General features: G+C 36.5%; 1 protein-coding gene across 7 annotated transcripts in view; it reads right to left on the bottom strand.

The window, feature by feature from the left end:
- Nucleotides 1–204: 204 nt before the first annotated feature.
- csnk1g2b (casein kinase 1, gamma 2b) overlaps nt 205–22,117 on the bottom strand; it is a 36,798-nt gene continuing 14,885 nt past the window's right edge. The window contains exons 2-10 of one of the 7 annotated variants that reach the window (XM_020933345.2): nt 20,442–20,590; nt 19,517–19,751; nt 18,725–18,810; nt 15,709–15,793; nt 15,481–15,626; nt 13,517–13,597; nt 5,488–5,589; nt 3,396–3,496; nt 205–2,430 (exon numbers count right to left, since the gene is read on the bottom strand). In XM_020933345.2, the coding sequence (XP_020789004.2) occupies nt 2,376–2,430; nt 3,396–3,496; nt 5,488–5,589; nt 13,517–13,597; nt 15,481–15,626; nt 15,709–15,793; nt 18,725–18,810; nt 19,517–19,751; nt 20,442–20,540 (990 nt within the window). In that variant the 5' untranslated portion in view covers nt 20,541–20,590 and the 3' untranslated portion in view covers nt 205–2,375. Of the gene's footprint in view, nt 2,431–3,380; nt 3,497–5,487; nt 5,590–13,516; nt 13,598–15,480; nt 15,630–15,708; nt 15,794–18,724; nt 18,811–19,516; nt 19,752–20,441; nt 20,591–22,117 lie in introns of all 7 variants that reach the window. The other 6 variants (XM_020933340.2, XM_020933341.2, XM_020933338.2 and 3 more) reach the window with 6 other exon arrangements.

Below are 22,117 nucleotides of genomic sequence, written 5' to 3' on the forward strand. Positions count from 1 at the left end.
ATAAAATTAATATGGCAAGTTTCTGAAGCTTATACATACAAAATAAATATAAACAAATAATGATAAGGTTCAACATTTGTAGATATAAGTTTGGAGATTTCTTTCAAAAACAGTGACTATGTTTTAACTCATAAAGTTATAAAGAACCCAAACACAATTGTAGCTCCACATTCACACGTATCACAGAAAACACCACAGAGCAAAGAGCTTTAAACATTTTACTTAGAAAGGCACAAACTATGATTTCCTGGTAAATTATTTTGATGTAAGAAATAAAAAAATGAAAGACATATCGTTTTTTCTCCATGTAACTCCACATTATTCGGCTGTAACTCAGATACATAAGCGTTGTGAAGACTCATCCTAGGTCAGTCTTTATTAAGTCATTTCCATAATTGTTAATTTCAAACCTAAACATCCACTGTCAATGTATTTCTGTGTATTTTTCTCCAAAAGTGCAATAATAATAATAATATAATAGTAAGAGAGCTTAATTATCAGTTCTTCTTGATCTTCATACACAGTACCTGAGGCCAGAGACTGTGCTACAAACGCCATATTAACAGACGAAAAATTCCAATCCAAGGAGCAAAATTGTCCAAAAACACTACGCCATAAAAATAAGTTTTCAGTTAAAGGTGCGTTGTGTAACTTTTCTGCTGGAACGTTTGTCAAATGCTTGTTTCCGTGGAGATGTTATTGCTTTGTCTGCGGTAATAAACCATTCTATCTTCATAGAGACCAAACCAGACCAAGTTACAGGTCAGATCTGTGGAGAGGCGACCCCGTTCACAGTCAGAATGTTTGTTTTTCTAGGTATTTTTGAGCTTTGAATTGAATAAATGTTAGGTAGAGCCGTGACATCTCCACAGAAACGAGCAGGTGACGGACCCCCAACCAAAAGCTACAGAGTGCACCTTTAAGGGATTTTTTTTGAAAACTGAGGATTGAATTTACAAAAAAACGAAAACAAAAATGACATAAAAATCCTCAAAATTTGAACAGATCCATCTCTCCACTCTTGATCCCACACCAAGGAAGTTAATCAACAAAATAAAAACACCAGGTACCACTTTAACAAAGGTCTACTCTTATTCTCTGGTTAAAACGGCCAGGAAATGCATTTTATTTTGAAATTCTTAGGTAGGATTAATGCTTATTTATTAATACATTAGTACGACGTGGCCATGGTTCTCTGTACTGCTTTAACAGGAAAAAGCGCGCCATTTTGAGGACCGTTCAAACCATTTCAAAAGATACAATATTTGGTTTTGAACTGTTAATCTTCATGGCAACAGTCCTAACTTTTAATCATTCTGAAACGCATGGATTGTTTTTAATGAAACTGAAAAATGTTGTTTTATTCACAACTTCAAACCTTAAATTAGGGCTATGAAACTGATTTTTGAATTTTAATCAAGATTCAGTCATTTCTATTTGTCCAAGATCAACTGGGGTCTTTTTTAATAAGATAAAATAAAACTGAATCACTACAAGAAAAACTATTTATATATATTTTTTTATAATTTCGTCATATCGGACTCTTAAATAATGAAAGCGTTTTTTTACTTTTAAATTTCGTTTCAATCAGAAAGCAGAATGAGCTCTTTTGATTTGGGTTGCCAGATTCTACAGCTAAACCATCTTTTTATTTACCAGTATTCAAGGACATGGCTCAGTTTGCACTTCTATTTGTGGAAATAAATAAATGTAAAGCTGGGTAAGAGGCAAAATTTGCTTAAAATTCAAAAAAGGTATTCCGAACCCTGTAATCAATATTTTCCGCGCAAATCATGAAATTAAAGTGTAAAATCGATGTCATTTCTTATATTTTTCCAGCTAGTAAAACTAAAATCACATAATTGGATCAGCAACAGACCACCACTGCCGCTTTAAATCATTTATATTATGTTTAAGACCTAAAAATACCAAATAATGATCCCATTTTCAACTGTAAATAAAAGCAGACTGACTGTAAAGTGGTACCCAGTTACTTTAGGAGTGTTTTCCATTCACTCGCATTTGCCCTGAACAATACAAGTCCGTTATGGAATCTAAATACAACTTTGTCATTTTCACGCCACATAGTTTTGTAGGTTTTACAGCTTTAAATCGTCACTCCCCCACATTTGTAGTAATAAAGTTTTTCAAAAGGAATCAAAGTCTGTTGTGGAGTCAAAGAGGACCTCAACATTCCTTTAGAGAGAGAGAGCGCGCACAGGGGTGAACGTGGCAGGAGGAGGGGCAGGTGGGGTGTCTGGGGGCAGGTTGCTGGGGTGGGTTTGGTGGTGGTGGCGGTGAGGGGTGGGGTGGGGGGGGTGTAGTTGCTTCCATTTAAAACGCGACAGTGACCACAACAATTCAAGTTCCAAGCTTCATTTGTGCCTCTGCAGAGCTTTCCTCTTTCTCCTCTTGAAGAAACAACAGCACCTAAAAAATGGAGGAAGTCAGATTTTAATAGACAGAAATTTGAAGAGAAAAAAATGTATGAGTGACAAATTTATGTAGTGGAAATATTGATTTTTAAAAGAGGCGGCCAAAACGTAGCTCAACATTTCTGCATACCACTTGTCCTAACCCACTACAGTTGAAAAATACTGGAATATTTTATTGGTATCAGACAACAGCACCGATATTGAACATTTTGGTTTCAGACGATATCCCATGTTATAATATATATAGTGATTTACTGTCCAGTACTGTCCAAAAACATCTCATAATGTTTAACTTGAATTATAGTTACAAAACATACTTGGATAATATTTTACCTTATGCTGTTTGTGTTTAAAGGAAATAAATGTTATTTTCAGTCCCTGCCCTAGTATCGGTTGATAATGGGTATCAGCAGATATTGATAAAACCTTGATTGGCGTGTCCATAAATCTCTAATGATTCCATTCATCAGAGATGTAATACTCAAGTCATTAATGTGACTGAAGACTAAACTAAACTAAAATGTATGACTCATGACATTCATTGGTGGTACTAAGCTACTATTGAAGCGAGGCCGTCAATCTGAGCTGTTTATGGCTATGACCACCACAACACACATTCATAGTAGGCAATGTGAGAGAAGTGTCTTGCCTAAGGACACAGAACTTGGTCTGAGTGGGAATCGATCCTCCAACCTTAGGGTTGGGGACCACTGGCCCTGACTTATGACTTTCTAACTGGCAGAGACTTGACTTGTGGTTCAGGCTCAAGGGCCAAAGGACTCCAAATCGTGACATCTCCTAGTCTTTGGCACTGGCACTGGCAGAACCTAAAGCTGCAGTAAGTAACTTTTCTGCAAACCACCAGAGGCAGTTTGAGAACACTGATCTATTAAATCTCTTAAAACAGTAAAATTGTGTGATTGAATCCAGAGGAGTGAGTTTTACATTGTGGTTTCGTACTTGGTTTCGTCTGCCACCTCGACCTCTGTTGCCGCGGTGATGGGGGCGTTGGAGTGTACCGCGTCATCTGTGTTCAGCTCTCCGTTTGTGGAGCTCATCACCTGCACCGAAACAAAGGCAAAATATTTACAGACAATTCTATATGAATACATATAAAAAATAAATGGTAAAACAGTAGAATATATACAGTACTGTGCAAAGGCAGGGTTTAAAGAGCTGTACTCGGACTACAGCGAGACACTGCAGACGGAACTCATTTTCTGTTGTCATTTTGCTCTCTTTAGATATAAGCTTTCATATAGAAAAACCACAGCAGGGGCCAATTTGCACCTGAAGAGGTTTTATTACACCCTTTAATTCACTTGCATCCACAGATTTATATAAAACACTGTTAATTCAAAGGTTATATTCTCAAAATGCTTTTCTCACATAGGGACATAACAATCACTCCTTAAAACTGGACAAAATTACATCTTTATCAATAATTTACAGATCTAATTTACTTCAAACGTTATGTAAAATCCTGTAATTTTTGTTGTTGTATTTAAAATGCCAAAAAAGAAAAAAAGAAAAAAGAAAAAAAAAGCTCTATCAATTTTTGAGATTTAAATACCCCAAATATGTGGGGTTTTGGTCAATTTTACACATAAATGATCTTATTTTGATATAAAAATAAAACTTAGAATACACTGAGTAAACTACAGAGATTGTCAAATTGATATCTCCAGTTTGTTTAAGATTTTTTCCGATCCACCTGCAGTGCCTCGCCTTACTTTTGTATTATTTGACATCATATCTGTCTTTCAATCTGCCAGAAACCTTTGTACAGCATTGTGTATAATTAACTCTCAGTCTCCCACCTTTATCCCAGAAAACAAAACAAAAAAACAACTGCTGTAACCCAAAGTTTAAAGAGCAAACCCCGTCATCCAACACAAGGGGGCGTATTTGAGCCTTGACAGTTTTACCTCTCAGTGAAAGCCTGTTTAAATCCAAGGCAAAAGTGTATGAAAAATGTACTATAAATTATTCTTGTTAATTGCCAAGGTTCATTTACACGGTGGGAAGAATATGTTAGAACAACAGTATAATAAAGGTTTGTAAATTAATTTGAAAAAAATAAAAAATATGTATATGTCTATCCTATCTAGACTATATGGATAATTTAAAAGCGCACTGTGTAACTTTGTGAGGTCCGCCAGCTGCTTGTCGCCATGGAGATGTTACAGCTTTGCCTGGAATGTTACACAGTATGGTATTAAACTATCTTGTGTTTATTTCAGTTATTTCAGTCCTTGAAAAACATTAAAACATCTCTACGGACTGGAGATAACCAAATGGTGGATACTTAAACAGAAAAGTTACACAGTCCACCTTTAATTTCTTATATTAAAGATGACAGACCTATATACAGACATGCATGTGAAGGTGGGAGAATTGCGTTTCATTTTTTTATGATGTTTTTGATAACTACTAGATCCTGTAAAGAAACAATAAAGAAATAAAAGACTGTCACTTTTACTACCACTACTTGGTTTTATTGCTGCTGTAATCTCGCTATAATCTCCTTATTAGAGCCTTTCTCTGAGCAGCCAGGCATTTGAAGCTTTAAAGGTGCATTCTGGAACTTTTCTGATGATGGCCCGGCCGCCTGCTTGTTTCCACGGAGCTGAAATGCCGAAAATGTTCCACAGTATCGCATTAAATAATCTTAGTTGTTTAAAAAACAAAAAAAACAAAAACGTATTCTATCTGTTGCTTCTTATGTTATGATATGTTTAATGCCATTCTGTGGAACATTTCAAGCTATAATATCTCCACGGAGACAACAAGCAAACGGTGGACCCTCCGCGTGAAAAGTTACATAGTGCAGCTTTAATTTGAGCGAAAATAAAAGCTTCTGACGTCGACTGTTTGGGGGCGAGGAGATGCGAAGACCGAGGCAGGCAGTGTGTGTACAGTCAGTGTGAGAGGGGAACCAAAAACCAACACAAGCAAAAAGAACAAATAAAAATAAATAAAACATACTATTAAAGCAGCATGCACTAATCTCCAGCAGTTAGCATTTAGCATTAGCATTAGCAGCAGGTACCTGTACAGAGCCCCCCAAGCGCTCAGCTGTGAGGTGGGACCCCAAAGTCTCCTTAGTGGTCACTGGGGTGGGCTGAGACTCGCTTCCTTTGGGCTCTGGCGACTTCACGCAAAAAGTGCAAAACAAAACAAAAATAAGGGACAGAGCCAGTGTGAGGGAGAGGAGGAGGAGGTGAGGAAGAGGTGGTGAGGAGGAGGAGGAGGGAGAGGAGAGGGTGGATTGGTGTAAAAAAAAAGAAAAAGAAAAGAAACAAAAAGAATAAAAAATTATAGAAGACATTTCCCAAGCAGAAGCAGGCTTGTTAAGACAGACTATGTTAATAAGAGGAGGAAGAGGGGAGCAAAAATTATCGTAGTGTAAGCATAGATCAACACATCATGCAGGAAGGACGGAAAACAACTCAGGTCCACTTTAAATTGCTTAAAAACATTTAAAGGAACAGTGCGAGGAGTGGCCTACCTGTACATTATGAGCATTTTATCAGAAACTTTAGTCCAGAAGAGTAAATATCGTATTAACCAATCACAAGACAGCAGTAAATGGATTTAAGCTTGTTGATATGATTCAATCCGAGATAAAAAAGGGTAATAGCTTTAATATTACTTTTGAAAGGTTCTACATTACACAAAATTGACTCGTGAGAGATTTAAGTCGTGTTATAATGTTGTTATCTCATCAAAAACAGACACACGTTTGAGTAATCCTGCATTATTAGTCGGTCTACATCTCCAAAGCTCATCGTGTTCTGTTCCACTTTGTGATGTCATGTAGTGGTGGTTTTCAATTTAACTGCTACTTTTTACCTTTTGCTCAGTAGAGATTGGCAATTCCAGGGTTGAAATTAAGGTTGTGCAATAAATCAATAATTCATTTTGATATCGATTTCGATTTGTGTGTCAAACAATCTCCAAACTCATATAATTGAGTTGAAACGATTTAAAGCTTAACAAAGGTTATTTTGGGATATTTTTTTATATAAATAAATATATTTATTTTATTTTTTAAATATATAAATTGTAGAACAGTATAGTTTATTTTGGACATATTTATGTTTTTCTATGCCTTATTTCATGTTCAAAGTATATTTTATTCATTTATGTTTTATACATCACAAAACTGCTTTAAAGTACAGATTTGTAGCCAATAGGGGTGTAAGGATATCCAAGTCTCACAATACGATATTGTCACAGTATGAACCTCAAGGTATGATATCGTGGGAAAGTTCACGATATGGTGGGGAGGCTCACAATTAGGGATGTAACAATATCCAAATTTCTCAGAACGATATTTTCATGATGTACATCTCACAGTAATATTTATTGCAATATTGTGTGGAGGCAAACAAAACTGTGAATATTCAACTTTTTTCTCTTAAAATGCCTTGACAAGACTTAATCCAAAGAACTAAGACTTAAAAGTGCTCAGAACTGTTATTTCTTCTTGTAGTCTGCACTGAAAAATGGAGCAAAGGATCATGGTCTATGTAGTTCCCTCTGTTTTTTCTAGCTGTTGCTGCACCACAACTCTTAATTTAAGCAAAGAGACTTGTAATTCGATATATTGTGATGGTCCATGATATTATTGTGAGAACTTTGACGATACGATATCACAATATTGTGGTTATTGTTACATCCCTAGTAGCCTGTATTTATTATTTATTTTTTAATTTAAAAGTTTTGCGTAAATTTTCAATAACACAGTTAGTTTGTTTTTTGTTTAGATTTTTTGAACGAGAGAAATGCTGAATAAATGCATTGAATAAATGCATTGTGCAACTAAAAAAATTATTGTTTCAATAATTGTGATTTCAATATTGTCCAAAATAATCATAATAATGATTTTTTTTTTCCATAATCGAGCAGCACTAGCTGAAATGATCCAGATGATTCTCGTGAAGGTGTATGAAGTTTAAAAACACAGTGGAGGTGGAACAGTGTTTTCTGTTTGAGAGAAGAACTCAGCCTAAATATGCAGGATTTGTGTGATAAACATTTTTGGGAAGGAAACAACATTATATCATAATTTCTTTATATAATTTAAACATATTTTTGCATTTGAAAACACAATGATTTTATTTCTTCTTTTTACATTCACAATCCTAAATTCTTTTATAGACAACAAGTTAGGAGAAATGAGATGCTTAATGCTATAATAGTTCTCATGAAACCACGTCACTGCTGTTACGCCAACTGGACAATGGACTCGAGATTATTCCCATATTAGGCGCTTGATTTGAACTTCAGCCAATTACGCGTCACGCGTCAACAGCCCAATCCGTAAATCGTACCTGCCCATATTTATAACCCAACAGAGAGCTCACGTGGATTTAATAACAGTAAATGATGTTGATGTTTAAAGGTCCTGTATTACACAAAATTGACTCTTATAATCTTTTAAGTCATGTTATAATGTTGTTACCTCCTCAAAAACAGACCTGGAGTTGTGTTTTGTTTCATTCATGCATGTTTGAGTAATCCTGCATTATTAGTCTGTCTAAATCTCCAAAGCTCAAAATGCTCTGTTCTATCTTGTGATGTCATGAAGTGGTAGTTTTCAAGTTAACAGCTACATTTTACTTTACTTTACTTCAGTAGAGACAGGCAATTCCAGGGTTGAAAATTGCTAAAAATGAAAAGCACTCAGCCTAAAATTGCAGGATTTGAGTGTTAATCATGTGCAAATGAAACAAAACACAACTTCAGGTATGTTTGTGATGAGGAAACAACATTATAAATAAAATTAATCAGAAAATAGCATAATATGAGCCCTTTAATTGTACTTCCCTGGATATAATATATTTACTGGTAGGTTACTGATTATTGCGTCAGCCACTGTGATGTCATGATACTAAAATTTTAAACTTGATTTCAATACTGATAAATAGACTCAAAAGTACTTTCTTTTATATTCCCATGTGCTCTTATATCTGTGTAATCTCTCAGTGGTCCAGGTAGGTTCCATAATGGTCCATGGGTGTATACTAATCTATGTGATCTTATACAGCTCAAGATCATTCTATATATATTCAGAAAAGCTTCATTTCTGTCCTGTGAATGTGACTTTTTTAGTATTGATACCTGCTCAAATGAGGATCTAGATTTAGTATGGATTAGTGTCTGATTTCCGATACTTCTGACAGCCCTAGTACATAGTCTAGTACATAAATATAGAGCAGTGTGTGTCTTTTATCTTTAGTGTTGAACCAGGATGTGTTGATTTCATTGTACAGTAAGTGAAGGCGGGGCGTGTTCTGTGGCGTGTTCTTACCAAACCAATCAAAGTGTAAAATGGAGGAGCCATAAAAGAGTCCAGAGTCCAGAGTCACAGGTCGCTCATAAAACTAATGCATTTGGACATGCGGTTTTACAGGAAACATCAGAGGACACAGGGTTTATACTGTGATACTGCATGTGGAGATCTGAGAGTGTTGGGTTATCATTTAAATGGGCTAGTGAATATTGTTAAATGTATTGATACTTTGCAGTGACATCACACTGGGCATCAGGTGTGGGCAATTGTTTTTTCCATGGGGCAACATGAGAAACAGAAAATATTGTGGAGGGCCGGGCCAAAATGCTTAACTCAATTCTGCATATTATTAATTGTATTTCTTTATAAAAAGCAGTAAATAGCATTGTTTAGACAAATTGGTGAGACTGGGAAGAGTTTATGTTATGACTAGGGATGTAACGATATCCAAATCTCTCAGTACGATATTATCACGATATACATCTCAATTTGCAAAATTTTGGACTGGCAAATATAATTCTAGATAGGATGCTTTTTTGCTTTTGACCTTGACAAGAATGTGGTGTGAATTATTACTGTCAGAATCTAAAGAATTCAAGTAAAAAACATATTTCTTCATGTTGTCTGTGCTGAAATGAATCATGGGAAACGTAGTTCCCTATGTTTATTAGCTGTTCCTACTAAAAAACAATGCATTTAAGCAAACTTATAATTTGATATATTGTAAAAGCTCTACAGATATTGACTAAATATTGATTACTTCTGACAATACGATATCATGATATTTCAGTTTTTGTTACATCCCTAGTTATGACTAAGCAATGAAAAAGTGAGGTTGCCTTACAAAAAATGTCATTAAAAAATACCTATAAAATAAAAGCAAATCTGTTTATTTTGTAATTCCAAATGAGCTTAAATGGGCCGGTCAGTCAGCCAAAGGTCTGTATGTGGCCCGGGAGCTGTGCAATGCCCAGGTCTACATGCATTTTTACTGCAAAATGTTCAGCAGTTACTATGGTGACGGGATGCACACGTTAGCAATCACAGACAAAAAAGTCTGAAAACTCTAGGAAAAAAAACAACAAAAAACTAATTTTCAGCAGCCTCTGATCAATACAACTGTTGATGGTCCTGATTAGGTATTTGATTTTCAACAGAGAAGGTGAGAGCGGCTGAAAACTGTTGACTAATGCTGGCTAATTTGTGACTGTAATTTCAACTGAGAGGAACTTGTTTAACAGCACACATCAGCTCACATGATGTAGTCCAGGCTAAGTCTGTTCTTTATGGTCAGATTAAAGTCTAACTTTGGTAACATCTTAATTGAAGACAGAGCAGTGCCCGCAGTTAGCATTACAATGTTAATGACATCAGCTGCAAAGTACCAATACACCACAACTGTGTCACTCCCTGTGAGACAATAGGAACATATAAGGAGTATGTGATTACGGGATGAACTATTCCTGAACGTCCTGTTTTGCTAAACGGTGCTAAATATTTTCAAACAATCACTTGACTATTCGTTAGAATTTGTTATAAGAGTGAAAGCAATTATCAGTGCCAGACTTACAGCATGTATTCTAACATTACCAAACATTGCACTGTGAGTCCTATGAATCAATACTATATCGTATCGTGACATACTTTGTGATTTAAAGGTCCTATACTATGAGAAATTGACTCTTGTGAGCTTTAAGCCATGTTAGAACATCATTACATCCTCAAAAACAGACCTGGAGTTATGCTTTGTTTCATTCACACATTTTTGAGTAATCCTGCATTATTAGTTTGTTTATCTCCAAAGCTCAAAATGCTGAGTGCCACCTTGTGATGTCATGAAAAGTTAACCTCTACCTTTTACCTTTAGTTCAACAGAGAATGGCCACATTTACATGATGTTTTCTAATTCCAACTTAATTGTTCTGAATTAAATAGTTTGGAATTAAAATATTCTCCTTCGATTTTACATGGAAATAATAATTCTGAGTTGAGGTTTACATAGAAAACACGTTAAATCGTCTTTATTTAATTCCGCTCAATGTCTGAAGGTCTGGAAGAGTTCTGATTGGACAGGGACATGAACGTATTTACATCAACTGGAAGAAAACACACACTTCAGCTGCTACCGGCTTTGTCGTTACACCACAGACTCAAACATGATCCAAACTTTTTTCGCAGTCGGTCTGATGATAATTGCGCTCTCATCACGCTTTATGTCTGTCAGTTGAGGAGGAGAAGGGAAGAGTGTCGGAGAAGGGAGGAAGAAGACAAACTTAGTCAACAGTTGCTCTACCTCAGCCCACTCCCACATCCCACTCACAAATCCAAAGAGCAATGGATGAAAGTCGGAAGCCAGGACTGGTGGAGCTGGATCGTCCAGATCGCGTCAGAAGGTCGACCCAACGAGCATGCGCTGAATGACTGGGATAATTTGTAAGAAGACTAAACGTTTACCAGATCAAGGAATAAATTAATTTGGTTTTAAAATCGGAATAAACCACACGCTTACACTTTTTGTGTAAGTGTTTACATCGTCTTTTCAAAGTGCAATTAATTTTTATTCAGAATTAAATTATTTTTATTTGGAATTAAAGCTCTCATGTAAACATTGTAAATGTCAGATCCAGGGCTGAAATTGTAAAAATAAAAACAGTTCTAATAAAGGCGTATGGAGTATAAAAACACAGCAGCACTTCTGTATTCCCGCACGACATCACAAGGTGGAACAAAGTCATTTTTATTTCAGATAGGAATTCAGCCTAATTCTGCAGGGTTTGCGTGTTGAACGTGTGTGAATGAAACAAAACACAACTCCAGGTCTGTTTGTGATGAGGAAACATTATAACATAGATCATAAAATAATAACAATAATAGTGATAAAATAGTGTCGTATGGGCCCTTTAATCCGCTAACATGTACTACTCTACAACCCTGTACATGTAGATCTCATCATCGGTTGTATGAACTGAAGCAATTAGCATTTTCCACTCATGCAGCAGTGACTGGGATTCAGAGTGAAAAGGTGTGAAGAATAAATTAAAGCTAGAGCTGCAGTTTGATCGCCGTGACAACAGAGACTACAGTGAGGTTGCCAGGTTGCTCGTTTAAATATACTACGGAGGACATGTACAAGTATTTATTTGAAGAGATATCTGTTATTTATAACGGGTGTAGAATAAACTAGCAACCTATAATAGTATTCGACCCTTCCCACTCCGGAGAAGGAGAAATGAGAGGTGTAAGAAATGTGTTATATTTTTTAAAATCTTGTGACAAAGTGTTAATTGGTTGCCATATGTGCAGCAATCGTATTTCATTTAGGCCTGGGATCACTTTACTCTAGTTTTACACGCTTCCTGTTACATGGCACCATTTTGAGGATGGTTGACAATTCAAAAGATATCACAATTTGTCTTGAATTGTTAATTTTAGGGGTGTAACGATATCAAGTCTCATGATACGATAGAGTAACGATTGCAATATCGTGGAAAAGCTCATGATATGGTGGGGAGGCTCATGATTAGGGATGTAACAATATCCAAATCTCTTGGTACAATATTTTCACGATATACATCTCATGGTACGATATTTATTGTGATATTTTGTGGAGGCAAAACTGTTAATATGCTACTTTTTCCTCTTAAAATGCCTTGACAAGACTTAATCCAATGAACTAAAATTTAAAAGTGCTGTTAAAAGAACTGTTATTTCTTCTTGTAGTCTACACTGAAATGGAGCAAAGGATCATGGTCTGTGTAGTTCCCTCTGTCTTTTTTTAGCTATTGCTGCACCATAACTTTAAATTTAAGCAAAGAGACTTGATATATTGTGATGGTCCACGATATTAATGTAAGAACTTCGATGATACGATATCACGATACGATATTCACGTTATTATTACATCCCTAGTTTGTTGGGCAAAAGTTCTAACATTATTCAAGACCTGTGATACCAAATATGAGACTTCTTTAGATTTGTACGTATATAATTCTAAAATATTTTCAGCATGTTTGAATTATTTTAATACTACTAATACTTTTAAGACTTTACTCCCTTCTCTTTCTTCATAATAGTGTGTTCTGATTTTCTCTCCTGTACATATGTTCAAATATTTAAATTTTTAAACCCCTTTCAATGTGTGTGTAATCCTTAAAGGTGCACTGTGTAAGTTTTCTGGTAGAGGGTTCACCACCTGTTTGTTTCTGCAAGGATGCGATTATTTGCCTGAAATGTTCCACAGTAGAGTATTAAACGTGTCTATTTTGCATTTATTCCATTACAGATGTTTTATTGCTTTAAAATACCAAGAAAAACTGACATTCTTTTTTAAATTTGTGACCTGTATCTTGGCCTAGTTTCGTTTCTGCTCATAGACACAGAGGAGCTTAATGCTTTACAGTGGAACATTCCAGGCAAAACAATAACAGCTCCATGGAGACAAGCTGTTGGTGGAAAAGTTACACACTGTACCTTTAAGGAGAGTGCACGTTTCTGTTAAATATTAGATATTTTGTATGGAAAAAGCTCAAAATGTTGCATAATAGAAAGCTGGAATCCTTGAATGTATTTTTCCAAACATGATTGAATTTAAATGTATTATTGAGTGAAGCAGCCCTTGCGATGGAACAGGACTTGTTTTCTGGTAAGGTGCTCACAGCGGACACATGAGGAGAGGAGGCTGCTCCGGGATGGGCAATGCTTGTGTCTTAATGAATGAAGTGATAAATGTAGCGTGCATATTCTGTGTGTGTGTGTGTGTGTGTGTTGTGTGCGTACTGACCGGGTTTTTGGTCTGCTGCTGTGCTTTGTCTCTGCTGGGCTGGACGGGCGTGTCACTGGGGATGGGGCCTATAGGAGTGGGCTAAAGGAAACACAGACACAGGTGTTAAACTTATTTCATCACATCCTTCCTCTTCCTCCGCCTTTGTCTGCGTTTGTTTAACATGAAGGCTCCTCTGGACAATCGAACAATGGGCTTCACAACTGTAGCTTATGTGGCGGATAAACTGTACAGTAATTACAATAAACAGATTTCTAACATGCCACAAAACAGACAAATAATGCTCATAAATGTATTCACTATTATTTATTTCCAGAGCAAAATACTGTAAGTTGCAAGTTAATTATAATACGTTTCTATAAATATTTATTAAAGATGGCCCACATAGACTAGTATACACTCATGGACCACTTTAAACAACTGATCGATTACACAGATAAAAAAACACATGGTAATTAAAGAAAGCACTACGATTTAATGTTGAAAATGACTATTCTGATGTCTAAACTATTCCTAGTGTCGTAATCGAGTTTGCCATTTTAGTATCGTGAGAGTTTGATAACAGAATGCGATGTATAATTCCTTTTTTGGGTGTATTGTTTATCAGTACATGGCCATCCTGACTAGTCACACACACTACAGGAGAATTTGCCCGATTTTGGTTGCAATTTCTTTTCCCCGAGTTCGGAAAGGCGTGACCAGACTTTTTGTCTTTGTGTACAATTTTGAAGCAGTTGCACTCTTCGTGTATGGTGTCCGTGTCAAATCGTAACCACCAAACATCAGCAACGCTACGGTAACAGCCAATAAAACAGAGCGTCAGGGGCAGAGGGGTGACGGACACAGAGATGCAACATACAAACTCAGGATACAGCGAAAATAATGAGAAGACTTTATTGTTCACCTCTTGTAAAGTGGTAAATTTAAAGTGCAGCATCTCATCCACATTATCCATAGAAATTGTCCCTAACCCAAATAATGATATCCAGTCCACAAAACAATGCTGTTAATCCAGTTTGAGGCGTTCTTTGAAAGTCAAAAGGTGAGAGTAGTTCCTCATGTGTGTCTGTTTACATTCACACAGCGCACGGATCGAGGTGAAGCTGCAGATTAGCGATATAAACTCTACTTCCTGTGGACTTTATCTCCAATCATTTGTGCTTTAAAATTCATGTATCTGAAGTATTGCACCACATTTCACAAATAATAATAACACAGTTTTGACTTCTACTTTAGATACAAGTGCAGTGCTCTGATCTTTTGAACACTTAAGAGTTTCAAAGCGAGTAGTTTTACTGTAGACAAGAAACAGCTGACCTGATCAAGCTCATAAGATTCTCCTCATGTCTGTGGTGTGCGCTTTTTGTTGCATGTTTAAAATTCTTTTAAGACCAAAAAATCCTGTAGTGTGTGGCGGCCATAAAATTGTAAAACAGAGCTGGTGTACATGAACCACTTTGGCAGTAGCTTTGATAGAAGATTACTCTAAAGTCTCAGTTGTTTGTCAAAATAAAATAAGGGTATTAGCAATAACAATATAATATTTAAAAAGGTGCTGTACCTGATTTTTGCAGTTATATAAAATTAAAAACAGAACCAGTTAATTTTTAATGGTTTGTAGTGGTACAAAATTTTCTTTTGTTCCTATCCATTTTTGAGCATTCTAATTATTCACCAAGATTACTTTATAAGTGTGTTTCACAACTTTCAGCGACCAGAGCGGAGTTTCCTTGTCATTGCCTTGCCTTGCTTTACTTCCTGGTTTGCTGTCTATAAAAAAAGCGTTATAATTCGATGCACATAGAACAAAGGGGTCTCATTTTGACCCGAAGAGCTGCTTTTACAATTTATCTGTACTGGGGTAAGACAAATTTAACTATATTACTTTGATAAAATCAGGTAACTTCAGGTACAGTCCCTTTTAAGCCGTGTAAATAAACATTAAAACAGTGTAGGATACTCACTAGTGACTTGCCGACCCAGTCATACTCATAATCAAAGACAAAGCCGTTTCTATCGAAGAGGTCAGTGAAGAGCTTCCTTAAGTAGTCGTAATCCGGCTTCTCAAAGAAATCCAGTCTTCTCACATATCGCAGGTAGGTGGCCATTTCTTCTGTAACAAAGAATATGTCAAATATGATTCGGACAAAGCTTTATTAGGGTTGGGGGGGGGCTCATCTGGAGAGACAGACCTGGGAAATTTTCACAAAGAACTTCTATTGGTGTGGCCCGTTTGGTGTCCCCGATTTTCTGGTACCGCTCCTTCAAAGTGTCCGCCTGAAAAACACAAAATCAGAATATAAGTTATGGGAAAAACAATGCTAGGATACTTTGAACAGCTGCTGCAACATTTTAGGCCCTGGAAAAACAAAAACAATCCTTGTTTTATGCTAATTATTAATAAATTAAACATTTTATTAAATTCAACTGTGTCTACTCTTTCAAATATAGCAGAGTTAGGCTTTAAGGAGCCATTGTGTTTCTATATCTGTAAAAGTAAGGCAAGATTAAACCTTTTCTTGGCAAAATGCAGTTGAATCACTTCTGTGTATTGTATTGTGTAGGTCATATTGAACACTTCTATATTATACTGACTTCAGCCATGTTCTGAAACAGCAACAACAGCCCAGCAGCGAGTTCTAACACTATACTGGCCTATGCCATCAACAGAGTAGCAGTATAACATATAAATTCTATATGACTGATGGTGACAGAGTGCATTTAACAGCCCACACATGCAACACTATAATCAGCATATGTAACCAGAGCAACTGTATAGACGAACAGATGCTAAAACCATGTATTATGTAAAACATAAATGAATAACATACAATTTATACAATCATTTTGAAGACTTTTCACCATTTAAGAGGTTTTTAGTTGTTAATTGCTATGAGAAAAGACCTAATTTTTCATCTCATTCTGAAACAGATGGACAGACTAACACCACAAGTGTTGGGCGTTACAGTAACGTAACTACTTTTTTTTCCCCGGATAAAAATAGTGTAACGTGCTACGACTGAAAATTTTGATATTGTTCCTTTCTCAATCCGGCGCAGCGTTACTTTTCTGTGTACATGAGCGCAGCGGGCACTGATCCCATGACCCCGGGAAGAGGCGAGGTCCAGGCAGGAGGAGATGTAAAGCACGCAGCCGGACCATCGTATCACCTTCACCTCGAGCCTTTCCTGGCCAACCTAGAGCTGGTCTTGGCACACCACCTTGGAGGAAGTGCGGGGGCCAGCAACACCCAGGGAGAGGTCGCTAGAGGGGATCCTCCCGTACCGAGTGGTCATCCCTTGCCTGCCGAGTTGAATCCCCCGGGTGGACTGCGCATACTCCACCCAATTACCTCTTAACGGTTTCATGTCCTCTTGAACCCTCTCTTCAAAGTTCTTATCAACTTTCTCTTACGGAACTTGTCGACTATCAGTCTCGTGCCGGTATTTAGCCTTAGATGAAGTTTACCACCAAAAAATTACCAAAGCAATGGGTAATGGAAAAAACTACTTTCCATAGAAGATAACTAAGTAAAGTAAGGGATTACTTACTAAAGAAGAAATGAGTAACAAACACTACTTTTTTAAAGTAAAATCCCCAACACTGATCACCACTAACATGAAAGGTCTTAGATGCACATTGATAATTGCTAAAACTTAAATAATTAGCTAATAAGAAAAACTTATAAAAAACACAAAAAAATAACTATATAAAACTGAGGCTTTATACTGGCTACAGAATAAGGAACAAATAGTTGTACAACACAGACCACTGTACACATTGGTGCATAAATGAGTCCAACTGGCTCCTCTCCTGGAACAGTTCAATTATAACATGTTGATGACAAGTGCTGACTAGTGTTGTTGTAGCTGAATGAAAGAAAGCATTGAGTAGAGATGCACAGATCCAGCTTTTTCTGTTATAATTGATACTTTGCAGCTGGGGGTGTTCTGCCTGTGTGTTTCTGACAGAATATTCACAAGTTATCATGGAGACACAATGCACACATTAGCAAACACTGCCAAAAATATTAAGTGAAAGTGAAAATTCAAGAAGAGGAGCTTGTCATCAGTCTGAGCGTTCATGGTCCTGTTTAGAAGTTTAGTTTGATTTTCAATAAAAAAGTTGAAAGTGACTGGCTTCTGACTGTAATGTTATTAAACAGAGACTTGTTTAACAGCACAAATCAGCTCGACTGCTGTAATTCCAGCTAAGTCATTTCTTTCTAGTCAGATTGTGTTAAAACAAAGCTCAGATTAAAGTCTAACTTGAGTAACAGAGCTTCAGACAAAGTAGTGTCTACAATTAGCATCACACCCCCAGGAATGTTGATGACATCAGCTGCAAAGTATCAATACAGATAATCTGACTTTATGGTATTTGTCATAACGTCAGTTATTTGGCTCATAATTGAAATCAAATTATTATTTATATACTGTCAAAACAAACCTGTAGAGAAAGCAGAGACCCAATATTTGTATTAGTAAAGTTTTGTCACACTTTTGTTAGATTAGTCTGAAAAAAGCATCTCAAGTTCTTCATTTGACTCAAGCCGAACGCTATGGGTGAAACCACACTCCATTAATTAATTTCTTTATACAGTCTATGGTTTTAATAACACAGAATAAGATTGTCATTGATCAGTATGAGGAAAAATCAAATCAGCCCTACTGTAAAATGTTTGTATCGCGAGCACATGTTAAACCTAAATGTTATGAGATGTACACTGTCAGGCTCTGTGTAGGTGCTTTGGCCTGAGCCGCCTCTCGTCCTCCACATGAATCCAACAAGAGCAGCCGCCCACACAGCAAATGGAGTCTTCTGTGTGCACCTGAGCACTGCCATCAAACGCACTGAGCTACTGATTCACACAATACGAATACTCACTAACAGGGTCTAAAATGATTCAAGTATGACACATTTCACTAAAATGTAATTAACACAACAGTATTCTATGCAAGTACATTTTTTACTCATCCAGGTGTAAAAATGCTCAAAACAATATTATTAGTTTAACTGGATTTTATTCTTTCTTTTACTCAAACTGTTTCGATGGTCATTTGTATGATTTTGCAAATACTGGTTGTTCCTGGACCGATGGGTCACCTGTGACTGTGTTGCCAGATAAGATGGCAACAATCATTGTTTTTGAGAGGTGTTCCCCCTTTACTTTCAGCATGTATGTGCGATTGTGTGATTATTGCATACCTTTAGGCCCTGCCATGGAAGGCTACCTCGAAGAAAGTACATAAACATGTGGCCCAGTGCCTCCAAATCGTCCCTTCTGCTTTGCTCTGAAATACATAATAAAAAATGCATTCAAAAACAAGAAGAAAAACTCTTACAGACCTAGGTGCATGTTTGAGATGTAACTTTAGCACTAGCCTAGCATTTATTGTTTTTTGTTGATGCCAGCTTTGCCAATATTCCTTCAAGGGTTGTTACTAAAAATAGACTTCCCACAACAGCCGTGATGTAACACGAAATACTGCTAATTAATCTCCTCCCACTGTTCGCATGGACTCGTAGCTTGTTTTGGAAATGTGTAAAGCTCAATATTTTGTTTGTCTATTCACATTTAATAAGTTAAAATCTCATAAAACCTAATTAAACATTTGTTTATAAAAAGCACACTGCACAAAATGTGCACAACCCTGTTTTCTCATCAAGGTTATAGTAAAACAGGGCAGAGGGTGAGTTTGTAGTCAATTTAAATGAGATCATTTGGAGGAAATAAAAATCAGCTCTACATATCAGCCTCTAAATTTCAGCAGAGCTCATCAACCATGAAAAAAACCAGGCCTGTTGATTTGTAAACTGGATTCAGTCATGGATTTAGTAACCTCACTGTGTTTATTCTTTCCTTTGACCATAATAGTAAATGTCACACTTAATCAGTAGATCTTCATAAACATGACCACAGTTATCACTCCATCTTTATAAACACAATCACAGTTATCACTTTATCTTTAAAAACAGATCACAGTGCAGTGGTCTGACCTTTGCCCAGATGTGTGTTGATGCTCATGTAGCGTGCAGTCCCTGTCAGACTCTTGTGCTCCCTGTAGGGGATGTGTTTTTTGGTCTCGGGGTCGATGTATTCTTTGGCCAAACCAAAGTCGATGATGTGAATCGTGTGCTGCCTCTTGCTCCCCGGTCGTCCCACCAGAAAGTTCTCCGGCTTCACGTCTCTGTAGATCAGGCTCTTAGTGTGGACGTACTCCATCCGCGTTATCTGTTTGATGAATCAAAACAACAGGGGCAAAAGGTTAGTAAAGTCACAACAGTTAGGTTAGGAGTTAGGTTAGTGTTTGTACAGTATAAATCAAAAACCAAAACAACATATATCCTAAAATAATTCACCTTGGTTTATTGCCTCAGGGTTGCCATTGCTCTGGTCTATTAGTCCAGACAAATACCAACACAACTTTAAAGAAATCTATAACACTGAACTAAAGAAAGCAATAATGTGTGAATGTGAATTTTCTTCTTTAGGCTGTCGATATATAAAGACCCCAAACCTTGAATTCTTTTAAATGTTTTAATATCATGAGATGAAGTAATACAAGGGGGAGCTGTGTGAAATGCATTTGCAGTAGCATTTCAAATAAGACTAAGGAAAAGGTTTGATACTATATAACTATTTTCATACTATAATAAGAATATTTTTGCACAATTTAATGTCATTTTCAGTACAAAATAATAGTTGTTTCTGATAAAGATCAAGGAAAGGTCAAGAAAGGTTCAATTTAGTTCACCACTGATGCTGATTTACATTAGAATAAAGTTCAGATGTTAGTTTTAGAACATATTTTTTTAACAATCCTAATGTGCAGTTTCTGATGTGTAGAATAGAGTAGGTATCAACCCTAGATGAGTAGAGATGAGCTTTTCTATATAGTCTTATGAAGAAGCGGGCTCTTACCAGCTGTATGGCGATCATGAGGACGGTCTTGAGGGAGAAGGTGCGGTCACAGAGGTCAAACAGATCCTCTAGACTGGGCCCCAGCAGCTCCAGGACCATGGCGTTATATTTACCACACGGACCGAAGTAGTACACCTGCGGGATCCCCTCTGTAAACACATACACAATTTACATTAGACAACAGAACACTTTACATTAGACAACAAAAGCTTAAGCAGCAGAAGTACAGAGTACAACTAATCGAGTGATTTTTAACATATTTGCTTTTAAAATTTAGAATAAAAAAATATAGTGCACCAACTAAGGATGATGAAATATGGTTCTGGAAGTACATTTTCCACAATTTTTCCACAGACATTTTGAAAAATGAACTATGTGCTCATCTTTAAGTAAAATTCTAGATATATTGCCAAGAGTATTTTTTCGTATATTTCACTAAACTTGTTTATACAACACATTTGACATTTTTACTGTTTTGAGGATTAAAATGTGAATTTCATATTCACTTTGTACAAGAAGTGGTTTAACAAAGACTTTTATTATCACAGGCATGATTTAGCCTTTATTTTTAATGAACTGTATTGAATCATTTGAAATATATCGTATCGATTCGAAAGCTCACTGTACGAGATATGTATTCTATCTTGGACTATGTATCGAGGTATGTATCGTATCGCCAACTTCTTAACGATACCCTGCCCTATGGAGCTGATTATCCCCAAGCAAGATTTTGAGCTTTTCATATTCTTTTTTCCTTGTTTTTTGGAAAGTCTATGGGAAAAATGAATGTAATATTTAGTTTTGGAACCACGGGGGTGGTTGGTGTCACTGTTGAGCTCCATAACCACTGACATAAGGATGACTAGTTCTACCAGAAACTCCCTCACAAATTGGTAACAGTTGAGCTATGGTTATATTTTATTCATCACTCATGAGGGAAATTCATTCCCCTGCATTTGACCCATCCTTCAACCTGTCTCTGTAGTAGCAGTGGCAGATTTTGAGCTAGTCTTGATCAGAACTGCCTTAGCTGGAGGATTTGATCTTTTGTGAAACCCACCCAGACAAGACAAGATACTATTTAAATAATTTTGTATTTCCTTTAATACAGTTTGTTTATGAAAGAGTGTGTGTAGCCTGGTCTTGTGACAATACAACAAGAATAGAAGTTCCCCATTTTTGTGTTTTTGTGTAATAATTTAAGAATCTGCAACTGCCAGGACCAGGACGTAAAGTGAAAAAAATTTAACGTGAGAACATTTCACACAGACTTGTATTAAAGTGCCTATAACAGGTTATACTCATTTCACTGACACACAGTTAAAAGTGCATTACGTAACTTTTTTGGTGGAGGAGCCGCAACCTGCTTGTCTCCATGAAGAGGTTATTGCTTAGCCTTGAAAGTTCCACAGTCTGGCGTTAAACTTGTCTAACTTGTATAAATGCAAGATAGAGTCAATTCTAATGCTGTACTGTGGAACATTCAAGGCAAAGCAGTAACATCAGCATGGACAAAAGCAGATTGCGAACCCTCTACTGAAAAAAGTTAAACAGCGCCTTTAAACCTTTAAGATCATATACTGCTAAAAATGTTAAAACTTTTTTTTCCAGTTTGGCAATATTTTAGATCTGGCTGGTTTTTAGATGTAATACACCGAGTCAAAACTCCTCTGAAA

This window comes from Boleophthalmus pectinirostris, unplaced genomic scaffold (assembly GCF_026225935.1).
Source record: "Boleophthalmus pectinirostris isolate CB_2022bp ecotype Guang Dong unplaced genomic scaffold, ASM2622593v1 HiC_scaffold_7, whole genome shotgun sequence".
Lineage (NCBI taxonomy): Eukaryota > Metazoa > Chordata > Actinopteri > Gobiiformes > Gobiidae > Boleophthalmus > Boleophthalmus pectinirostris.